The sequence below is a fragment of the Balaenoptera physalus genome (assembly GCF_965194825.1).
Source record: "Balaenoptera physalus genome assembly, chromosome: 5".
Taxonomy (NCBI): domain Eukaryota; kingdom Metazoa; phylum Chordata; class Mammalia; order Artiodactyla; family Balaenopteridae; genus Balaenoptera; species Balaenoptera physalus.
The window spans coordinates 149,891,567-149,913,219 of NC_138884.1; the positions used below are offsets into that span (position 1 = coordinate 149,891,567).

Consider the following 21,653-nt stretch of genomic DNA (forward strand, 5'->3'; position numbering starts at 1 on the left):
CATCATCAGCTTCTGTGTGGGTCTGGCCAATGGGCAGGAGAGGGAGACGGGCACTTCCACTGTTCCTGAAGGGTGGGCGTGAGCCCCCCTCTTCCTCCAGTGACAGGCCTCAGTTGACCCCTGGGTACTAGACACCCTGGATTCCTTTCCTAGGGCTGCTGTCACGAATTTCCACAAACTAGTTGCCTGAAATTTAGTCTTCCCACGTTCTGAGGCCAGCAGTCTGAAATCAAGGTGGGGCCATTCCTCCCACCTGCTCACCACCACCACCCCCCCCCCCCCGGCCCTGCCCCAGGCTCTAGGGGAGGATCCTTCCCGCCTCTTCCTGCCTCTTGTGGTTCCTGGATCCCTTGGCTTGTGGTCGCATCGCTCCAATCTCTGCCCTCATGGTCACATGGCTTCTCTTCTGTTTTATAAGGACACTTGTCATCGGATGTAGGGCCACCCAGATAATCCAAGCTGATCTCCTGATCTCAAGAGCTTAATATAATGACTGCAGAAGGCTCTTTTTCCAAATAAGGTCACGTTCCCAGGTTCCGGGGGTCAGGACATGGATCTCCCTTTTGGAGGCCCCCATCCTGCCCTTCATACACCCCACAGTGGCTGGTTTCTTTGGTGCCGCCCACAGTTTGAAGTGTCCCCTTCACGACGGCCTGTTTCCAGTGGCACTGTCTGGTGGCATTTAGGTCAAAGTTCAGGAGCATTTGCACGGCTCTCGGCTGCTGACTCTGCCCAATTACTTCCAGAGGGTCTGAGCACTGCCTCTTGCGAACCCCGGAGGAGTCGCTGCCCATTTTGTCCCACCTTCGCCACTGGGGGTAGGGAATTGCTTGAAGGCAGTTTTATTATTCTTGACAAAATAATTTTATTGTTCACAGTTATTGTTTTTAAGTCAGCCCGTTCAGCTGGAGCCAGTTGTTCCGCGGGGCCTTCCCCAGACGCGGGGCGAGCCGTCGTTCAGTGCGCCTGCGCCCTGTTTCCCAGAGTTGGGCGAAGCTGCCTCTAAAGTAGCCGTTAGTAGCCACTATTTCATCATGGCCCTCTTGACAGAGCACTTCCCCCAAGACCCTTCTGGAATGGCCTGGCTCAGTCCTCCTGGCACCCCGGTGCGGTAGGCACTCCTCGGGCCCACTGGAGCCCGAGGTGTGGTGTTGACACCCCCCCGCCACTCCCCCCGCCCCCGAACTCCCACCCCATCTCCCAAGGACCGCAGCACGGGGAGTGAAGGTGAGGCTGAGGGCGAGGCAAGAGTGGGGGTCTGACGGGCAGCCCAGCCCAGCCCAGCCTGGTCGGTGAGTCAGAGCTGGGCGGCCCGGCTTGCTGGGGCTTGTGCTGGTGAGCGGGCTGCTGTGTGCCCTGGGCGCTGGGATCACAGCAGGCTGTCAACAGCCAGCCCTGCATCCGCCCCTCCTTACCTCCCTTTCCAGGCCTGGGCTGCTGGGATCACGGCGGGGAGGTGCACTCAGCAATGGGGATGTTCCTGGTGCGGGCGTGAGTCTCCACCCCGCCTGCCATCCTCAGCACGCCTGGCAGGCCGCGGCTGCCACGGTGCCCGATGGGTGCCCATTGAGGCCAGAGCCAGGTCTGGGAACCGGGGCAAGGGGAGCCCTGGCCAGAGCTTCCTGCTCAGCCCCCATCAGGGACTCAGGATGGAGTGCCTGGCCCAGGGAGGGGCTGGTGGTGGGAGCTTCTCTCTGCCCTGCCACAAGCCTCAGGGCAGGGATGGGGGAGACTCAGGCCCCAGGGGGGCTTCAGGTCTCCTGTACCCAGTCCACTTCTCCAGGAAGCTCTTGGGACCCCCAGTGGGGGCTGCTTGGTCTTCTTGGAGCTCCCCATCTCCCAACACATGTCCCCACCTTCTCTGGAAACCACTGCTACCCCTGCCTACTGTCAGGGTCCAGGGGTTGGGCCCCAGGGACCAGGGCATGTCACCAAGGGATGGAGGAAGAGGACCCCCGGCTGAACTGGGCTGAGCTGGCGGCCCCCTCCCCCCAAAGAAGAATGAGCAGATTTGAGAGACACCATGACTGTTGTGGATTGTGGGTAATTTCTGCTTTTTAGATTCGTTCTCAGAAAATCTGAGGAGGATTAAAAGAAAAAGCACAATTGATTTGCTCATTATAACAGAAATTTTAAAGAACACGGAGAAGAGAAAATATTCCAAGGTCCGTTGGCCAACACTAACTGCTGTACAAGAGCCTTAATTTTAGCTCTGAGCTTCCTGGCAGGCTGAGCAAAAAGGGAAAGACCATGAATCATGTGCTGTCGGGAGCCTGTCTTCTCAGATGCGCTCTGACAGCCCCAGTCCAAACATTCTGGCCTTTTTGCCCCTTGGTTCACTCAGATCGCTAGACCTCAAATCCTGACTTTAGGTTTGGAAAATGTGGTTGCTCCCAGCTGAGCAAAAAAAGGAGACCAGTGCTGTCTGTAGACACAGGAGAGTGGTGGTGTGGGGGAGGTGCGGATGAAAGCTCAGGCTTCTCCTGGGCACCACCCCAGGCTGGAGGGAGGGGGCCCACCTCCCGGCCTGGAGCCTGGCACAGAGGGCTGCTCCTCAGTGCAGAAGGGCAGGAGGTGCTGGTGCGGGGAGAGTCTGGGTGGGGAGGGCCAGCCAGGGTGTGGGGGAGGCCCCCAAGGGGGTGGGCCTGGGAATGAGGGCAGTGGAGAGGTGGCCACCGCTGGCCAGGGAGGGGTTAAGGCCTCTACAGCTCCCGGGGCTGGCGGGGGCCAGGCCGGTAGCCGCTGAGCAGCTCAGAAATCTATTTTCCTAAGCACTTGGCATTTGCCTGAAACCTCAAGTGTATTTTCCCTAAGTTTTATTTTTTCTTTGACCCCAAACTCTGGTAAATTTAAGGGAAATTTAATTATGGTGTTTTGGGTCCATTTACACTTAAACCTTCTCAGCATTTTTTCCAGGACCCTTTTGGAGTTCAGCACATCTTGGGAGCCTTCTAAATGAGCGTTTTTATGATTATTATTTTTTGAAAAGGCTTTACCCGCCCCCCCCATCCCCGCCCCTCAGCACCAGCCTTCCTGCCAAGAATAAACAAGGCTGACTCCACAGGTTCCGGCTGAATCAGGAATCCAGGCCTAGGCCACCAGGCCAACCCCACGTCATGACCTCCTCCCCGCCATTGAGCAGCCTTCTACCCTTCTTGGAATGCCCCTTCCTCTGGGTCCTGCTGACCCTTCCGGGTGGGCGTCACCTGCTCCAGGAACCCCAGCGAGCTGTGCCCTGAGCCTCAGCCAGATGCCCTCCCCGGGGCCTCGAGCCCCTGCGCTTTGCCCCTGCTAGCCCCTGCACGGGTCACCCGTGGACAAACCTCAGCCATGCTTCCCGCCAGAGCCTGCGGGGTCAGAGTGACCAGCTGGGTCCAGTGGATAGTGGGGGCCTCAGCGTCTGCTGGCTGGAGGCTGGAGACACCATCCAGTCCAGGCTGGGGCCAGGGCATCCCCCCAAGGCTCAGGTTGGGGCGACCCACATCCTGTGGGTCTGGGAACAGAAAGACTGAATTTTCAGGTGATGGTGGCTCCTGACAAAGAACCCGCAGGGGCCGGACGCTCACACCAGCCCCGTCATCAGCCCCATTTGACAGGTAGGGACACTGAGGCACATGGCCTGCCCAGGGACACTGTGACCAGGTGCAGCTGCCCTGTCCTGGGGAGGTTTCTGCTGAGCTTGGGAGAGGTGGGTGTTCTCTGCAGTGTGTAGGGCACCCAGAGAGCGGGCTGGACCCTCCAGCCTCAGGCAGGTGCCCCGTAGTCGGAGGGAGGGCCGCTGGATGCGGGCTCACAGGCTGTGCAGAGCTGCGTGGAGGAGGGGCTGTTTGCAGAGCGAACTTGCTGACACTGGGCAGAGACCACCGGCGCGCCGAGCAGCCCCTGTCAGGGGTCCCACTCTCCGTGTGCACCCCTCAGCCAGCCCACCACGAGCCACGATCACTCCACCGCCACTGGCTGGGCCCTCTGCTCAGGAGAACGCAGCCTGGTGGACACTCCAGGCTGCCCCGAGGCCCAGCTGACACCACTGACGCTGGGCAGTCGGGCTGGAGGCCGTAGCAGCTCTTGGCCTGGGGGTGGGCTGGGGGTGAAAGGTCAAAGCCTGGTGTCTGGGGCAGAATCCTGGATCAGGCCCAGCAGCCCTGCAGCCCAGTTCTACGGTCTTGGGCAAGTGGCCACTCACCCAGGGCCTGGGTCTCCCACCTGTCCAGGGACACTAATAGTGCCCGCTCCGAGGGTGCTGGGAAAGTGCTCAGAGGGGGCACGGGGGTGGGGGGATGTGGGCCCGCAGGGGTCCTGGGCATCCCAGAGCGGGGTGCTTGGCTCTGGGGGATCTGGGAGAGAAGGCCTTGGCGGGCTTTGCTGATCCGGATCCAGGACCCCCATGTTACCCCATCTCCCACCTCCAGCCCCCTGGAAGGAGAGATGGGGAGTGGCTGGTCCCTGGGGACCTCTCCCCGAGCCCAGCTGCTGGGGCTTTAAGGAGAGAGACTGTAGTTCGTGTGGGGTCTTGGGTAGCGTGGGCAGAGTGATGGCCCGAGACCGCACTCCTTCAGGAAGGCTGCTCTAGTCCCATCCTCCTGGGAAATTGGCGCTTCTCTGGGTAACCCCAGGCCTTGAGCTTCCCCAAACCCTGATGCCTGGAAGCCTGGGCACACGTGGCCACTGGGGTGGCATGTGGAGTTAAGCCCCAAAGTCGCCCAAGCCGTCAGCATTGCCCTGTCTTGCAGATGGGGACACAGGTGCAGCGTCCTGGAGCACCGCACGAGGGGTCTATCCCAGCGCTGTCTGCCGAGGGTCTGCTCAGGGCCTGGGGTAGAGTGGTACCGAGGGCAGCCCCCTCAGAGGGAGGTCTTTCAGGGCAGGGAGAGCAGGTGCCCTGACACCTAGTCACCACCCAGGCCCCAGCCTCGGTTTGCTCCTCTGCCTAATGGGCCCGCCCTCCTAGGGGCCGACAGGGGGCCCTGGTGGACAGTAAGTCCCCTGCCTGCCCTGAGCCTGAGGGCCACCTCTGCCCATGCTGGTCCACTCCTCCCAGCTCTCGGAGGCCCCGGGCAGGGCAGGCTCTGCAGCCCCCTAATAGAGATGTCTTTGAGGGGCCTCCCGAAGCCCCCCTCCCCTGCGTGCCTGCCCCAGAGCCCGAGGCCGCTGACAGCTTTATTGTCCGGCTGGCCTGCCCTGCAGGGACTTGAGGCTGTGGTCAGGGTAGCTCCCGAGACACGGGGGATGCGGACCACCGCCCCCCACAGAGCCGTGTCCATACCTGTGCCCACCCTGGTCTGTAACCCAGGTCAGACAGGACCACCCAGCAGGCTCAGGGTGAAAGTGGGTGGGAGCTGAGCAAGAGGCGGGGCCAGAGAGGGCTGGATCCCGTGAGGTCAGGGTGGGGGTGGCCTCGTGGGCCAGGTGAGGACCAGGAAGCTCCGAGGTGGGAGGGGAACAGCCCGGGCTCCCCTCCCGCTGCCAGGCCCACTCCGTGGGGTCCCTGCAGCATCTTGGCTCAGGCCAACCCCGCCCCAGCCTCCAGCATCCCTGCCCTGAGGACCAGTCACCTTCTGGGCCAGGGTCAGCCCAGGGCTAGAGTGGGTGGGGGTGGGGAGCCCTCCAGAAGCTGGAGCCCCAGGGTCCCCAGGCCAAGGTTATCTCAGGAGGAGGGTCTGTGTTGCCTCAGCACGGATCAAGGGGGCTTATCGGGCCAGGGCTCCCTTCCCACGCCACCATTCCCCACCCTCCCCCTCCCCGCCCCCCAGCCCTTTGCTCCCACAGTGGCCCTGCCACCTCCTGGCCCATCCCGCCCCTCCTCCGGGACATCTTTGGAGGTCTTCCAGGCCCCTGTGGCTCTCTGGCGTAGCCCCAAATCCACGACCCCCTAGGGTCCCGGTTTCTGACTAGCCATGACTGGCCTCCAGGAGCGGGTGGCAGGGAAGCGCCCTGAGCGTCGGTAGTGGAGGCCACAGGGCTTGATCTGTGGACCATGGGTCGGTTCACCCCCAGGTAGAAGACCGGGTGGGCAGCACAGTGGGTGACCACAGCAGGAGGTCGAGGCGCAAGGGTAGGACACAGGTGGGCCTGGAGGCGGCCTGAGTGAGGCAGGAGTGTCCCCTACCACACAGGTCCTCCCCCTGTGGCCTGGAGCCTTCAGGGCTTTGCACACATGCACACGGACGCTCGCACACATCTGCATGCGAGTGTGTGTGTGTGCGTGTGTGCGCGTGCGTGTGTGCATGTGTGTGTGCGTGTGTGCGCGTGTGTGTATGTGTGTGCGCGTGCGTGTGTGCACGTGTGTGTGTGCGCGCGCGCGCGCGTGCACGGTTCCCCAGGGAGCAGCCTGGGTCTGAGCCCTCAACCCGTCGAGCCAGTGGGTGCCCCCGTCAAGCTCCCGTGGGCCCCGGGCCTCTACGTTGCCGACCAGCCCAGCTAGCTCCTCCTGCCAGTGCCACCCGCCCACCTGCCCCGGCACCGAGGGCCAGGCCAAGCCTGGGAAACGAGATCAGAGCAAGGCTGGGCAGGCTCCCCACACCTGCCCGAGCATGCACCCAGCGAGGGCAGGGGCTTCAGGTCCCAGCACAGCCTGGACCCGGGCCGAGGCTGGCGCACATGTGTCTACACGTATGTGTGCGCTCACGCATGTGTGCGCCCTGGGGGCGTGAAGCGGGTCTTCCGCTTCAGCTGACAGCCTCTGCTTAGGGCTCTGGGCGTCCCCATGCCCACAGGCCCCTGACCTGGCCAAGGGCAGCTTTTGGCCACTGCAGACCCCAGGCTAGCTCAGTTCAGCCATAGGTGCGATCCATAGGTGACGGGACATGCAGGGGAGGGGCTGGCCTCAGACCCTTCCTGCACCCCCTGCAGTTCAGCCCTGGAGAGATCGCTCCCATGGGCTAGACTCCAGACTAGCCCACAAAGGGTGGCCAACCCGGCCAATTCAGGCAAGACCTTTCCCCCCACCCCCGGCCCCTTGGATCTCTGGGGCTAAGGAGATGAATGATCTCAGGTAGAGGGAATCTGCTAGGTTCAGAGAGGGCAGCGACCCACCCTGGGGCACACAGCAGATCCAGAAGGGCCACTCCTCTGCATGCCTGTGGCCATGGCTTCCTGCTCCTCCCACACTCCCTGCCCTGACCTGCACTGGCCAAGTCCCCTCGGATAACGCTTGCCCTCAGCGAAGTCCCCAGGGATTTGGCCTTGGGGCTCGCCTTGGTGCTCAAGGGTCCTCCCCTGGGGGCGGGGGCTGCAGGTGCAGCATCACAGGCTCGTCAGGGCTGAGGTCCAGGTGCCCGCCCCTGAGGCCAGCCCCACGTGGGTGAAGAGTCCTGGGCCCCAGATCGCAGACGGAGAAGAGCCGCAGCCGCTGCCCTGCCGGGTGCCGCCGCTGCTCCCTGACTTCGGGCCCCACACTTTCTGTCCTCACAGCCACATGGGGCTGGGGGACAGAACTCACCACGGCTGGCGGGGGGAGGGGGCTGTCTGCAAAACCCGCTAGGGTGGCTGCAGCCCCGCGTGCTTGGCCCGGCCCTCCCGTTTCACGCACCCTCGCCGCATCCATCCTGCTGAGGGTGGGGAAAGCCCCAAATCTTCAAAACCAGGAGTTGGTGTAGCCTCAACTATCCCTCCCCCCCCGCCCCCATCCCTGCCCTCACCCTGTCCAGCCCGCAAGCTAAGGCAGCCCCTCCAGGGATCCCAGGCGGGCGGCAGGGCCACCGTCCAGCTCCGCTCGCAGGCTGACCCTGCCCAGGCTCCCTGCGACTCTGCAGCGCCCTCACCACTCCCGGGAGGCCCCTGGCCGCCCGGCGTTGCAGGACCTGGGGGCTCAGAGCGGCGCTCCTTCCCCTAAGACGTGTTCACCCGCACACACACACAGACACGTGCGCTCACACACACGCACAGGGCCCAGGCACTGTTCTCCTCGTAAATTGCTTAAAGGATTCCAGGCTACTTTGAGCTCACAGAACTGGTAGTGCCAGAAATCCGGCTGGTTGGGCAGGTGGAGACTCGACGGGGTCAGCCCCCTGCCTGGGGCCTCTCTGCTCAGTCCTCCCCAGCCCTGAGATGACCCCCAGGAGCAGGGAGCCAGGCCCGTGACCACCTGCCACTCTCCCGCAGACCTCTGAACGTCGCTGTGCGCTGGCCCCGCCCCGGGCCCTCGACATCGCCGCCTCTGGTCACCCACAGCCCCACCCTTCCCGTCCCAGAGGTGGTGCTCTGCTGGCACTTGGTGAGTGGCCTCAAGCATGTTTATGAAACGGGGACAGTAAAGGTGCGATCCATAGGTCGAGGTGACCGGACACGCAGGGGAGGGGCTGGCCTCAAACCCTTCCTGCACCCCCTGCAGTTCAGCCCAGGAGAGATCGCTCCCATGGGGTCAGACCCTGCACACTGTCCTCTGCCAGAGACCCCCGGAGGTCCCTCAGCCCAGAGCTGGCTCCCCCAGAATGAGGTGGGCTGACTCAGAGACCCTGGCCAGGGAGAATCCGGGCAGGGGCCCTTGGGACAGAGCCTTTGAGGTCTCAGGGGTGTGTATTTGTGACCCTAGAGGGTTAGATCTGGGGGATCAGAAAGCATCCCAGGGGTGGCAGTTATATGGCATGCGTGCCACCCCTATGTGCCAGCCTGTTCCCTGGCAGACATTACTACTAGTCATGCTGCCATAGCTGCGGTCTTGGCCCCTGTCCTTCTCCACATGGCTGACCCCACCCAAGGACTGGAAACCTGTGGCCAAGTGTGGGTTCAGCCCCAAGGCCAGCCCTGGAAGAGGGTCTGTTCTGCGCCGGGGACCTTAGCCCGTCCCTCCTCCACCCACCCCTCCCTGCCCCCACCCCCAGGTCTTCAGTGCTGCCCCCCAGGGCTCTATCCTCAGTCCCAGACTACTGGGACCCCCTTATCCAAGGTGGGGAGCCCGAGGTGCTGGGGGGCCAGGGGCTGGCCAAGTCTCCCGAGCCCCTGACCAGCCCAGCATTTGTTGGAGGGGATTTCAAGCTGGGACAGGAGAGCTCTGGCCCCCAAAGAATCAGGACCTGCAGACCCAGGAAAAGGCAAGGGCTGCTCAGGCCGGGAGCAGCTGTGAGGCTATAGTCGGCCGCCCCTGCCCTCCCGCCGTGGCTGGGAGTGTGGCCTGAGGACAGCTGGCCGGGTGCAGGGGTGGCAGAGTGCAGGGCTCACTCTCCGCTTGGGCGGGGCTCCCAGAGCCCCCAGGATGCGCACCAGCCCCTGGCCGTGTGTGGCTGCCAGCTGCTGCCAGCTGGAGCTGGAGCTGGAGCGGGCCGGCAAGGACACATCTGTCCTGCCAGGTGGGCAGGATTAGTGGAGCACAACGGCCCATTGACGGTGGCCTGAGCACGGCCATCTTCCCTGGGACGCCTGTCAGGCCCCGGGCCCACCAAGCCCCCAGCCAGCCCCCTCAAACCCAGGGCCCCGCCCTCCGGGAGCACCCAGGCAGGGCAGACCTCAGCTAGTCCCGTGGGATGCCAGGCGTCAGGGCCACCGCCCTCAGGGCAGGACACTTCACCGAGCCCAGCGCTCGTCATTGCAGCTCTGCTGATGTCCCGGACGCTGGTGGCCTCGACTCGAAGCCTTCAGGAGCAGGGAGCTCACCGCTGCACGGAACACCAATTCCTAGGGGGCAGCTCAGGGCTCAGGTAAGTCCCTAGGTCCTTACATGTGCAGGCAGGTGACCTGTGTACTTGTGTGGGGACGGGACAGGATCTGGGCCTGACCTGGGGCTTGGGGGTTGGCCGGGCTTGAAGAACACGGGATGGCTCAGAGCCGCCCCGCCCCCAGCCCAGCTCGGATGAGGGCCAGGACTGCACCGGTGGCTCTGCTGGGGCTGGGGGAGCTTGGGTCCTTATCTGGACCTTGGGGCTGAGACAGAAGGAAAGTGCATCTGGGGGAGTAGGCACGAGGCACGTCTGCTGTGCAGGTTTGAGCTTTAAGCTGCTGAGAGGAACTTCTCTGGCGGTCCAGTGGGTTAAGACTCTGCACTTCCAATGCAGGGGATGCGGGTTCGATCTCTGGTCGGGGAATTAAGATCCTACATGCCATGCAGTGCGGCCAGAAAAAAAAAAATGCTGCTGAGAAAACACACCTTTTTCACACCGGATTTCTTTTTTTTTTTTTTTTGGCTGTGTTGGGTCTTCGTTGCTGCACGCGGGCTTTCTCTAGTTCCAGCAAGCGGGGGCCACTCTTCGCTGTGGTGCGCGGGCTTCTCATTGCGGTGGCTTCTCTTGTTGCGGAGCACAGCCTCTAGGTGTGTGGGCTTCAGTAGTTGTGGCACGCGGGCTCAGTAGTTGTGGCACTCAGGCCCCAGAGTGCGCGGGCTTCAGTAGTTGTGGTACACGGGCTTAGTTGCCCTGCGGCATGTGGGATCTTCCTGGACCAGAGATCAAACCTGTGTCCCCTGCATCGACAGGAGGATTCTTAACCACTGGACCACCAGGGAAGTCCCCACACTGGATTTATTTAGGCCATAAAAAGAGAAATACCCCTGAACCTATGGAGGGAGAGTTTTTGCACTTGAGCCGTTGCCTTTATCCTGAGCTCCCCAGCAGCCAGGACAAAGAGAGAAAGAAGATGCTGCTGTGGATGTCCATGCCCAAGAAAGCAATATGGGAGAGTCTGGCTGGCAAGATGGAGGGTCCCTAGGCATCTGTGGCCACGTTTCCCCTCCCAGGACTGAGACCAGGGCCCCACCCTGCAGGTGTGCCCTGGAGGGGACCGGAGAGCCACCTCAGTGACCTGATAACAGAGGGGCAGAGCCACTGTGAGGTCTCGACCAGCTGGGGCCTGGACCCCACCCCAGGCAAGGGGGAGCTGAGGGACGCTGAGCAGGGTTGTCTGGGGCTCAGGGAGCTGGCCCAGGCCTGGGTGTCAGGGGGTCAGGGGTGGGGCGGGGCCTCCTGGATGCGTCCAGCCCTGCTGGCTACCGCGTCTTCTCGTCACCGCCTGACACGGACATCGGTGCCTCTTCTCCCCACCTTGGGCCCTGCCCCCTCTGTCCCTCCACCTCTCCAGCACCCACCTCACCCGCTCAGGGCTCTTCCAGGGCCACCTGTTCAACGAAAGAGGCCACTGCTGTTCCCTCTCAGCCCGGGGCAAGCGCCCCTGAGCACAGCCCACCTCCAGGGAGCCCCTAACCCTGCCCCCCGAGCCTGGACACAGGGCTTGAGGTGTGGGAGGTGTGGAGTGGTCCCGAGGGTTGGGAGGGAGGAGGGGTGAGAGGTTGGCAACGAGGAGCCTGGCTCAACCCTGAGGCGGCCGAGCAGTGGATGGGCCTGGGGCCGTGTGGGCTCCCAGGACAAGGCCCACCACGCCGGGGCCCCTCAGGGCGGGCAGCTCCAGAGGAGTGCCTGCAGCCCATCCTCGACCTCGTCCTCGACAGACTGCCGAGGCCCGGCTGCCACCCCTGCGGCCGCCCGCCCGATGAGATGTGAGAGACGGAGGCCTGCAGGGGCCCCTGGGCAGCGGCTCCTGGGGGCTCCACACCCCCACTCTGCTGGCCCAGCTGGACCAGGGCTTCCCGGCAAAAACAAAGCTGGTGGGGCTTCCCTGATGGCGCAGTGGTTAAGAATCCGCCTGCTCAAACCTAAGAACTAAAATGAACCTTTGGAGAACCTACTGTAGAGCTCAGGGAACTCTACTCAGTGCTCTGTGGTGACCTAAATGGGAAGGAAATCCAAAAAAGGGGGGATGTATGTATACGTATAGCTGATTCACTTTGCTGTACAGTAGAAACTAACACAACATTGTAAAGCAACTATACTCTGATAAAAATTAAAAACAAAATAATAAAATGAAAAAAAAAGAAAAAGAATCCGCCTGCTGAAGCCCGTGCGCCTAGAGCCCGTGCTCTGCAACAAGAGAAGCCACTGCAGTGAGAAGCCCGCGCTCCGCAATGAAGAGTAGCCCCCGCTCGCCGCAACTAGAGAAAGCCCGCGCGCAGCAACGAAGACCCAATGCAGCCAACAATAAATAAATAAATATTTTAAAAATTAAATAAATTTATTTAAAAACAACAACAACAACAAAACTGGTGAGGGGTCCCTGGGCCTGTGCAGGGTGAGGGCAGAGGCGACGGCTGCAGGCCTCGGTGTCCTCTGGACAAGGGGGCGGCGACGGGTCGGGTCAGGCCTGTACTCACAGGCGGCACTGAGAGCTGCCCGCTCTGTTCCGCTCCCTGGCACTTCCTGCCTCAGCCTCAGCTCCAAACCTGTGAATTAGGAGCCGTTCATTCATTCTGTAACTAACCCCTGAGCACCTCCTGTGTGCCCAGCACTGCTTACGGCCCTTGGGGGCTAACACAAGTGACCTAGACCGAGGCCCGCCCTGCAGGGCTGGACAGTCACATGGGTGGCAAATTGCAGGATGAGCCCTGTGGTGCTGAGGGCAGCGTGGGGCTCTGGCTGCAGCCCGAAAGGAAGGTCGACGCACGGTGCTGACTACTGATGCCCACAGATGAGGAAGCAGAGCTCCAGGCAGGGGGACCAACGCAGGGCCGGGGGCCTGGGGCCAAGGGGTCCGGCGGGGCAGGGGAGGGGCAGGGCAGTGGTGGGCCCAGGAAGCCGGGGAGTTGGCGTCTTTCCAGCAGGATGGCAGCCATGGGGGCGTCTAGAGCTGAGGAGGGGCTGACGGGTGGTCTCAGGGCAAGGGCAGAGGCTGGAGGCTGGAAGGGCTTTTTTGGGGTGTGGGCTGCATTCTGGATGCATTCACTGTGCAGGGGGGCCAGTGGCGACCCAGGCAGCGGTCCTCAGCAGCAGGGTTCCTTATCCTGTCTTCGGCTCTTCGGCCCTGGATCAGGCCTGGAGGGTGAGGATGACGTGGTCAGGCCACTCTGGGGAGCCCCAGGGGTGGTGGTCCGTGTGGTCAGCGTGGCCAGGGCCTGAGGGGATGCCTGCCTGGAACCCTCCCCTCTGTATCTCCCTGGAGGCGCCCACGAAGCCCAGACCCTGCCCCCTGAACCATCACACCTTACTTGCCTGGGGTTCCCTGACACCTGCCTGGGGGAGGGGTTCCCTGTGCCCACGTGGGATACACGCCAGACCTGGCAGGCCGCCCATCCTGGCCAAGGGTACCTCCACTCTCTCTGGACCCCCGGCAGCTCCCCCACACCAAGGAGACAGGCGGGTGAGCTCATCTTCCCAAGCAGGGCGGAAGGAGGCGTCCGCACCATGCTGCCCGAGGGCACCGCGCCAGCCTCTCTCCGGCTCCCAAGTCCTCTCCAGGCGGGGGCCCGGCAGCCAGCGCTTTGTGCCTCCTGGTCACCCGCGCCCCCTGGGACCACCCCTCCTGGGCTCAGGTTCCCTGGCATCCTGCCTGACATCCTCCCGCCCTGGCGTGAGACAAGGCCCCTGGCACGGCCTGGAGGGAGGCAAGGCTGTGCCCAGCCACAGAGGACAGCGAGGACCACGGACCCGTCTGGTGACCCTGTCTGGCTGGAGACGGACGCTGATGGGCACCGCTCGGCCAGCACCTGGCCTCTGCGCCTCTGCGGGCAGACGGCAGATCCAAGGAGGGGGTGCGGTCAGGTTCTTGGGGGCCTTGGGCTGCCTGACGGGATGGGCCTCAGTCCTCAGCGCCCAAGGGGGGCCAGGACGGGGCTGCCAGTGTGCTCTCTTCGCCCTCCCCTCCGCAGGGCTGCATGAGGGCACTGTGCCCCGTCTGGGGTCCTGCGGACGTGGCCAGCAGCTCGTTTGCACTGAAAACTGGATTCCTCAGATACGTGTGGACACCCCGAGTGCCGGGCTGGGGACAGGTGCTGGACGCAGAGCACCTGGGGGGCTGGCAGTGTGGGGTGACAGACGTGAAACGAGTCCGTGCACGCAGGGGAGGTGGCAGGGCAGGATGAGAGCAGGTGACAGGCCGGGCGGGCAGGGGAGGCCTACTGGGTGCTTCCAGGCAGCGAAAGGGGCGGAGGCCGGGGGTGGGCGGTCAGCTGGCCTGTGGATGGAGGAGGAGTTGGCCTTTGCTCCCTGGGGCACAGGGCAGCCCCGAGGCTCTAGGAAGGGGCGTGACATGATCCGATTAAGATGCAGGCTCTCTGACTGTGGCGGGGAGGGGGTGAGAGGACCAAGGCCGTGTGGTCAGTGGGTCCCAGGCCCATTCCCGCTCTGGGCCCAGGAGGGCGTGAGCAGGGGCCATCCCAGCAGCTGACGTTGGTAAGCGCTGGGAGGGGGCTGGGACAGAGGAGGGGGGTCCCGAGCGGAGGGGTGTTGACGGCTCAATCCCGCCCGTCACCGCTCAATGGCCCCTTGTCCCTGGCCATTGAGTGCTGCGTTCCGGCCCCCTGGAGACGCCCGGCCACGGCCATCTCCGGGGAGGCAGGAATGCGGCGGGCGGGGCTCAGACTGGGGGTGGGGGCTCCCGTTCTCACGCCCGCGGCCACTCAGGCCGACTCAATTGGAATTTAAATGCTGGCCATTGTTGTCCCCAGAATGGCCAGGAGTCAGCGCTGCCGTGGGGCCTGGACCCAGCCTGGACTGGAGCAGCAGCCAACTGAGCAGGCCAGCCCCTTCTCTCCTGTAGCCCTTTTCCTTACCCTCTCCTCCAGGCAGCCCTCCTGGACCCCTCTAGCCCTCTCCACCTGCCGCCCAGCTCCAATTCTGTCTGTCCTGGGGTGCGGGACAGCAGGACCCCCTGCAGTGTCCCTGCCGGTGCTGGGACCTGACTGTGGCATCTATCGGCCTCGGGGAGCCTCGCACACAGGCTGCTTTCTCCCAGACTGGCTGAGCCAGGCCCCTCTGTGAAACGCAGCTCTCACCCTTCCTGGGCCCCACTCCAGGGGCTTCAGGGGTCCGGGCAGGAGGGCAGAGGGGCTCAGGGCCATGCTCTCAGTTGGTGCAGCTTTCTGTGCACAAGTCCCCTTCTGGCCAGCATCCTGGTGCATAGTCACATGTCCCCTGAGCTCCGGATTTACGGTGCGGGGGGAGGAGGGCAGTCCCAGGATTAGGGACGCCTCTCCGGTCTCCCACCCTGGAAGGCAGCACGTGAGGACCCCCGAATCACGAAGCTCAGATCTGCCAGCCGAGTCTCTCCTCTGCGCTAAGGGTTGTCTCTGGGTCCAAGCTGGGACCCCAGGAAGGTACACAGTCAAGGGTGGCACCCGGCTCGCGGGGACGCATAGGGGACCACATGCGGGCCTGCCACTCTCATCACCCGGGCCTGGGGCCTCCAATCCTGTCCTCCCCACAGGACACCCCAATCTCCAGACCGAGCCAGCCCCTAGCCTTTGTGGAGCCCTCTGTGTGAGACATCCCTGATTACTCGGTCTTGTACCCCCAGCCCTCCCAAACGCAGCCCAAGGCCCCCAGGCTGGGCGGGCATGTCCCCTGGCACTCCTGACCGTCCTCTCTGTCCCCAGCCTGGGCTCCCTCCAAGGGCGGGGCCGGCTGACGGAGGATGCTGGCTTGCCCCCCAGCCCCTTCTCACCACCTCTTCCTCCGCTGAGACTTCATTCATTTATTTATTTGCTGAACCTCTGACGTCCCTGAAAGGGGCCTTTGTCCACGCAGACAATCAATGGCACAAATGGAAATGAAGTTGTGTTTGAGCAAAGTCTAGTGTGTGTTTGTGGGGGAGTGGCCCAGGCCGGGGGGCGAGGGGGCGAGGGGGCGGGGCACGCGGCCAGAGCGGAGCCTGCCGGGGGGACCTCGGGCGTTCGCACCCCAGGCCTGGCCCCGAGCCCTCTGAGAGGGACAGACGCCCGCGAGCGGGGGACACAGACCCAGGGGAGAATAATGAAGACCAAAATCCTAGTGCCCACGGCCGCTGTGCTCGCTGGGCCAGCCAGCCGCGCTGCCTTCACCTTCCCAGCTGAGGGCGCGAGAGCGGACACTGAGCAATCGGCCCTCGGCCGGGTCCCTGACCACTAGTCGCACAGCCCTGGTGCGCAGGGCAACTGCAAGGGCCCCGAGGCTGGGGCCCGGCCGGCACGGGGAGGGGCGGCGGCCGGCAGGGGTTACTGTAATGGCTTTTACTGGGGTAAGACGGGAGCCCCGGGGTTCTGCGGGGAGGAGAGGGCTCTGCGGCCGGTGAGGAGGTGATGGTCCCAGCGGGAGGGGAAGGAGGCTTGCATCAGGAGGCGGCTCCGAGAGCGAGAGGTGTTAGATTCTGGAACATCTGGAAGGCAGAGCCCTGTGCTGCCGGCTTAGCTGTGGGTGTCAGAGAGACGGGAGCACGTTTGGGAGAAGGCGAGGGGATGGGTTTAGGCTGGCTGACCCCTCGTTGCCGGCCTCCCCAGCTGCCCAGTGGAGTGGAGTCTCTTGGTCAGGACCCACCCCCGTACCGTGCCTGCTCAGATTCAGGGCTGACGTCGGATGAGGGCCTTGGAGGCCGCCGGACAAAGCTGGGACACTGAAGCCATCTTCCCGGAGAGCTTCCTGGTGGAGGCGTCTGTGGCTGGATGGAGAAGCACAGCTGACAGGCTGGGGTGGGTGGCGTGTTGCCTCCCGGGCTGGGCCTGGGCCCACGGCCCAGTGCGGGTGGGGAAGGGGTGGGAGGGGCTCCCTGCCTGCCCCAGGGCAGCCAGCATCGCTGACCCAGCACTGGCCACCTCATCCCAGGCACTGCTCCCAGCGGTGCCTGCCCCAGACACAAACATGGCCCATGCACGGGCAGAAGAGGCCAGGAGTCAGGCGGCATCAGCGTCACCCGGCTGGCCTGGCGCAGGGTGAGGGCAGCGGTGTGGGCCTGGGACGTCTGTCCAGGGTCCACTTGCCCATCTTGCCCATGGGGGCTTGTCTGGGCCCAGCTGGCGCAGGGTGGCTGGACTCCAGCCTCGACCTCAGCCGCTGTGACCATGTCCTCCGGATGGGCAGGCTGCATGGAGGCGGCAGGAGGAGGACAGGGAAAGAGGTCCTAGGTCCCTGGCTGGACTTGCTCCTGTAGAGGCGGCCATCTGTCAGGGGGTGCTGACCGCCCTCAGCACGGGCACAGCTCGGGACTCAGGCCCCACTGGGCTGCCCTGCTGGAGGCCAGAGCCCCCAGTTAAGTCCCAGAGGTCAGCTCCCTCTGGAGCCCCCCTGCACCCCCGCGGACGCTGAGGCTGATGGGCCCGTCCAAGGACGGCATGGGGTGAGCCCCCCTCGCGCACCAGCATCCCCTGGACCTGCACACTCGTGGCCGCGCTCTCTCCGAGGGTATCTGCCCTCGTGTGGTGCGCTGACACGCACAGCTCTTCCCTCCAGCAATGGTCAGCCCTGCGTCCACCCCAGGGCCTGGCTGCTGGCTATGGCGTAGCCAAGAAACCCGTCTCAGACCCCAGGGGCCATGGGGGAAAAGTGGGCACCGTCCCTTGGGTGACCTCCATAGGGTCCCAGGTGGCCCTGTCCTGCCATGACCTCTACCCTCCGGAGCCCCTGGGGCCCCAGCCCACCCCCTTCAGCCGCAGCCTCAGCCCATCCCCTGACTTGGCCCGGGAGGCGCCTTCATAAAACCAAAGCCGGGTGGTTTTGATGTGCTCAGACTGGCATCCGGGCCCAGAGCCCAAGTGGGCCGGGGCTCTCGGGGATGCGGGAGCTGAACTGTGGGCTGCAGGCGGGTGTCCCCTGGGCCTAGAAATGGCTGACAGCCAGTGGGACCCACCGCGTGGGGCTGCCCTGGGTCCTGGGGGGCAGGTCTGGGAGAGCCAGCTGAGCCCAGGGGAGACCTTTGGTCAACCTGGGGGGCAGTGTCCCTAAAGCCCCCGCTGGGTGCATGGCCTAAGTTGGGGGAGACATTTGGGGACGAAGAGGAGGCGTGGGAGCGGCTCCCCGAGCAGAACACGCAGCTGGGGCTGCAGGGCCCCACAGAGGGCTGTCCCCTCATCGGCTGCGGGGTGCGGAGAAGCAGGGAAGACGCTGACGCGCCATCCAGGTGGCCGGTGAGGTGGCCGGACCCAGGGGCCGGCGGCAGGGCTGTGGACGCAGGGCGAGTCGCGAGCATTCTAGCCCGGCCCAGGGAGGCTGCCCCTGGGGACAGAGACGCCCGGGCAGGTTGGGAGGCTCCAGGAAGACAAGCCCCATGGGCCGGGGCCCCTTGCCAGGCACACTTCACTCTATCCCCGGGCCCGCCACCCCGTGGCCCTCACTCAGCCACGGGGGATCAGAACCCACTCCCCATGCACGGGACCCCGAGGTGGAGCTGCCTTCCCCGGGAGCCCCCGTGACGGGCAGTGAGGGCCGGGAGGTTGGGCCGGAGCGGCAGGGCCTGGCGTCAGGTGTTCGGAGCAGGCCACAGCTGGGCCGGGGTCTCAGAAGTGAGGGTGCGTATGGTCAGCGAAGGGGCAGTGCCTGGGTGGGCAGCAGGGAGATACAAGACAGAGGCGGGCCCCAGGCGGAGGCCACAGCTGGCCACAGGCCCGGCAGGCAGAGTGCGAGCTGGCCCGTCGTGGTCACCCCTGGGGACGGTCTGGGCCTGGGGTGCCCGGGGGAGACAGGTGTGAGAGCAGTAAGCCCACACCTCTGTGCCCCACTGTTCCCGGCCCCCATCCTGACCCAGATCTTGCTGCCATCTGAGCAGGAAGGGAGCTGGGATCTGAGACTGCCCCCCCCAACTCGGGTACTGAGAGTGGGGGCCCCTCCATGCAAACGGGGGACCGAGACCTGAGAGCCCCCTCCCCTCCTGCTGCCTCTCCGCAGCCCACACCCAACCCTGGAATTGACTCTAGGCCCCCTGGGCCCAGCCCCTGCCTGGATCTGGGACAGATCGACCCGGGAGGGGCCGGGACAAGGGTCCTGCTAGTCTAGTCTCCGGGGACCGCCGGCCAGGTTTGCAGCAGGTGGGGGGGCGGGCGGGGTTGGATTTCCAGTTGGCCCCCTCCCAGGCGCCGACACCTGCCCTGGGTGCGACGGGTCCATTCTGCCGCTGTCACAGATAGCACCTCCAGCGCTCACCGGCTGTCTGGGGAACAAGGGCTGGCACCGGGATCCAGCTGGGCAGGGAGGTGGACACAGTGGGCCAGGGCCCCAGGGAGGGGCAGTGGGAAATGGGAAGCCTGCCGCCTTCCCATCACCTCCACTCAGGGGCTCAACCCGCTTCTGGTTCACGAGTGGCCCCAGAGCCCCGAATCCCAGTGCCCCAAGGGGACTGCAGGGAGGGGCCCTCCTGGAGGGGCATGGGGCAGGGGGTCCAAGGGCGTCCCCTCCTCTCCAGAACACGCACCACTCCTGTACCCGATTGGCCTCAAACCCAGATTAAATGAAGTGGCCCCAAACCCAGATTAAATGAAGTGGCCCCAAACCCAGATTAAATGAAGTGAGAGAAGGCAGGGAAGCTCGGGGTGCCCAGCCCAGCTACAGCATGGCCCCCCGGTGGGCACCGCCCGGGCCTGGCCCGGCTCCCCGATTTGGCTCTCGTGACGCCAGCTCGGCCCTGCGAGCAGGGGACCACGGGACTCTTTTAGTGGCTGCGGCACCCCCATAGCCTCAGTTTCCCACCCTGTGAGACGGGCTGGCCTCTCCCTGCGGGTCCCACCATCGCTGCCTTTGGCACATGCATCTGGGTGCCCACGCTCGGCATGGCCTAGAACTGGCTCTGGTAACGCCCCGGTGCCCGGGCCCATCCTGGACTCTCTGCCTCCCCCAGCAAACGGGGGCATCGCACGGCCTCCAGAGCCCTCTGCACGGGCTCTCGGCCTCCTCCACGGCTGCACGCAGCCCCGACCCTGCCCCGGCCTCTGCTTGCCCAGGGGCCGCACGCTCACACACGCGCCCCCCGTGCGCCTGCACGCCTGCGAGCACAGAGGGAGCAGGCTGAGGCCGGTGGTAGGACTTGCTGACCAGGCTCTGGGCCGCCGGGCCACTCTGAGCGGCTGGGTCAGCAGGGTCGTGTTGCTGGCCAGCCGGGAAGCCGAGGCCTGTGCTCCCAACCAACCCCGCGCACTGCCTGTCGCTCCTCTCTGGGCCTCTGCGGGCTGAGATGGGGCCTCTGCCTGCCAAGGCCCCGTTCACCCCCCTGCAAAGTCTGGGCCCTGCAGCCGTGGTCCGCAGCTGGCTGGGGCGGGAGTGGGAGTGCGGGCCGCGCGGCGAGCCAGACCGCGAGGCCCCAGCACTGAGAGCCCCCTATCTGGCAGGCTGGGGGCAGGGAGGAGAGCTCCCGGCCTGCAGCCCCAGACCTCAGGGTCCCTACACACCAGCCTGGCCTCCAAAGAGGGGCTGCCCCTCCGAGGTCACACAGCACGCCGGGGTGGGGGGCAAACAGGGTGGCGACTCCCCAGCCGTCTCTCATGGCCCACGGGCACTCAGTCTGGCCAGGGACCATCCCATCCCCCCAGCCACGTGCTGTACCAGGACCCCCATCACCGTGGGGAGGGCCTCAGCTCTGAGCCAGCGCCGTGCTTGGGCCACCGCTCCCGAGTGACCTGAAGACCTGGGTGGGAGCAGGTTTGCAAAAGCCACAGAGCCCCCAGGGACCTCCCAGGGCCACCCGACCCAGTCTGAGCTGTGCACCCCAGATGGGTCTTGGAAGTTTCTGGCAAATTCCCTTGGTCCTGCCACGCTGCCCCTCTAGTTCCCCTGGGCTGTGGAGCGTGGAGTGCCAGGGCCTTGGACCCTTTGGCCCCTTGCCCCCAGGCCCCAGGCCACTCCTCTGGGTGAAATGCTGGGAGGTGGCACCCCCCGTGTCTAAGCCGCACAAGGTGTCAGACGCCAGCCAGATGCCGGCGTGGGCACCTCCGTCACCTCTGCCCCACGTTGCTGTCCAGGTGAAGGGTAGAGCAGTCAGGGCGGTATGACCTGGTTAGGCCACCAACCCCACCACTAATCCCTGTGGACCCCTGCCCCTGGCTCTCTGGACCCCAGCCCCTGCCCGGCTCCTGCCTTGCACTTGGGCATCCGGACTTCTGAGTGCGTTTCCCGCGGTTTGTGGGCTGGGGGGGCGGGGGGGGGGGAGGGCCGGGAGTGGTGAGTGCAGGGCTTGGGGGCTTGGCACCAGGAGGGCGCCTTCCCGCAGTCAGGTGTTTCTCCTTCGCGGGGAGGGGAGGGGGGTCATGGAACTCCACTTGGCAGGTGGGCACAGACAGGGAGTCCCCGGCCTCTCCTCAGGAATGGTCCCAAGTCACCCCACCCAAGCCAGCTCCGCCCCCCCCACCCCGCCCCTGCGCCCCCCTGGCGCGAAGCCCAGCGGCTGCGGAGCTCATTAGCACAGCGGCAGCCCCGCCAAGCTCGCTTTAATTGGGGCCGGCAGGACGTGAGAACCCGGGGACCCCGTGCCCGGGCCGCGGGGGGAGGGGGCGCCCGCCCGAGCCGGCCCGCAGCGGCGGCCCGGATTAGCGCAGCTCAATGGGCGCAGCCAGCGGTAATTAAAGCTGCCCGCCCGCCCGCCGGCAGAGTGTAGTGTGCGCCCCGTGCCCAGGGCCCAGGGCTGGGGAATGGCCGCACGCTGGGGCCTGCCTCGGTGTCCCCTTCTGGAAGGTGGGCTGACATGGTCTCTCACAGGGCGGCGGGGAAAGCAAGGTTCATGAGTGGATCTGGCTTCTGAGGCGGGAGTGAGCTGCCAGCCGCTCCAGCACCCTCCGGGGACCCGCCCCCGGCCTCCCGGCAGCTGCCCGAAGGCCTGGCTAGGCGGCTGGACCCCAGACCCTGAGACTCAGCCTGGCCTGAGCCCACACGTGTCCACGTGGGTCCCTGTGCATGTGTGCACCAGGCTGGGCTGCTGGGGTGGCTCCCAGCGGGGCTGGTGGCTGCAGGACA

At 64.9% G+C, this 21,653-nt stretch overlaps 1 protein-coding gene across 1 annotated transcript; it reads left to right on the forward strand.

The window, feature by feature from the left end:
* Positions 1-1,034: 1,034 nt before the first annotated feature.
* On the forward strand, positions 1,035-17,183 carry LOC309660889 (uncharacterized protein; the record flags this gene model as incomplete). Its single annotated transcript, XM_082461957.1, has 5 exons — positions 1,035-1,111; positions 1,428-1,491; positions 8,101-8,212; positions 9,527-9,632; positions 14,420-17,183. 5 exons carry the CDS (start codon positions 1,035-1,037, stop codon positions 14,730-14,732), a joined length of 672 nt encoding a protein of 223 aa, XP_082318083.1. The 3' UTR covers positions 14,733-17,183.
* Positions 17,184-21,653: the final 4,470 nt, after the last annotated feature.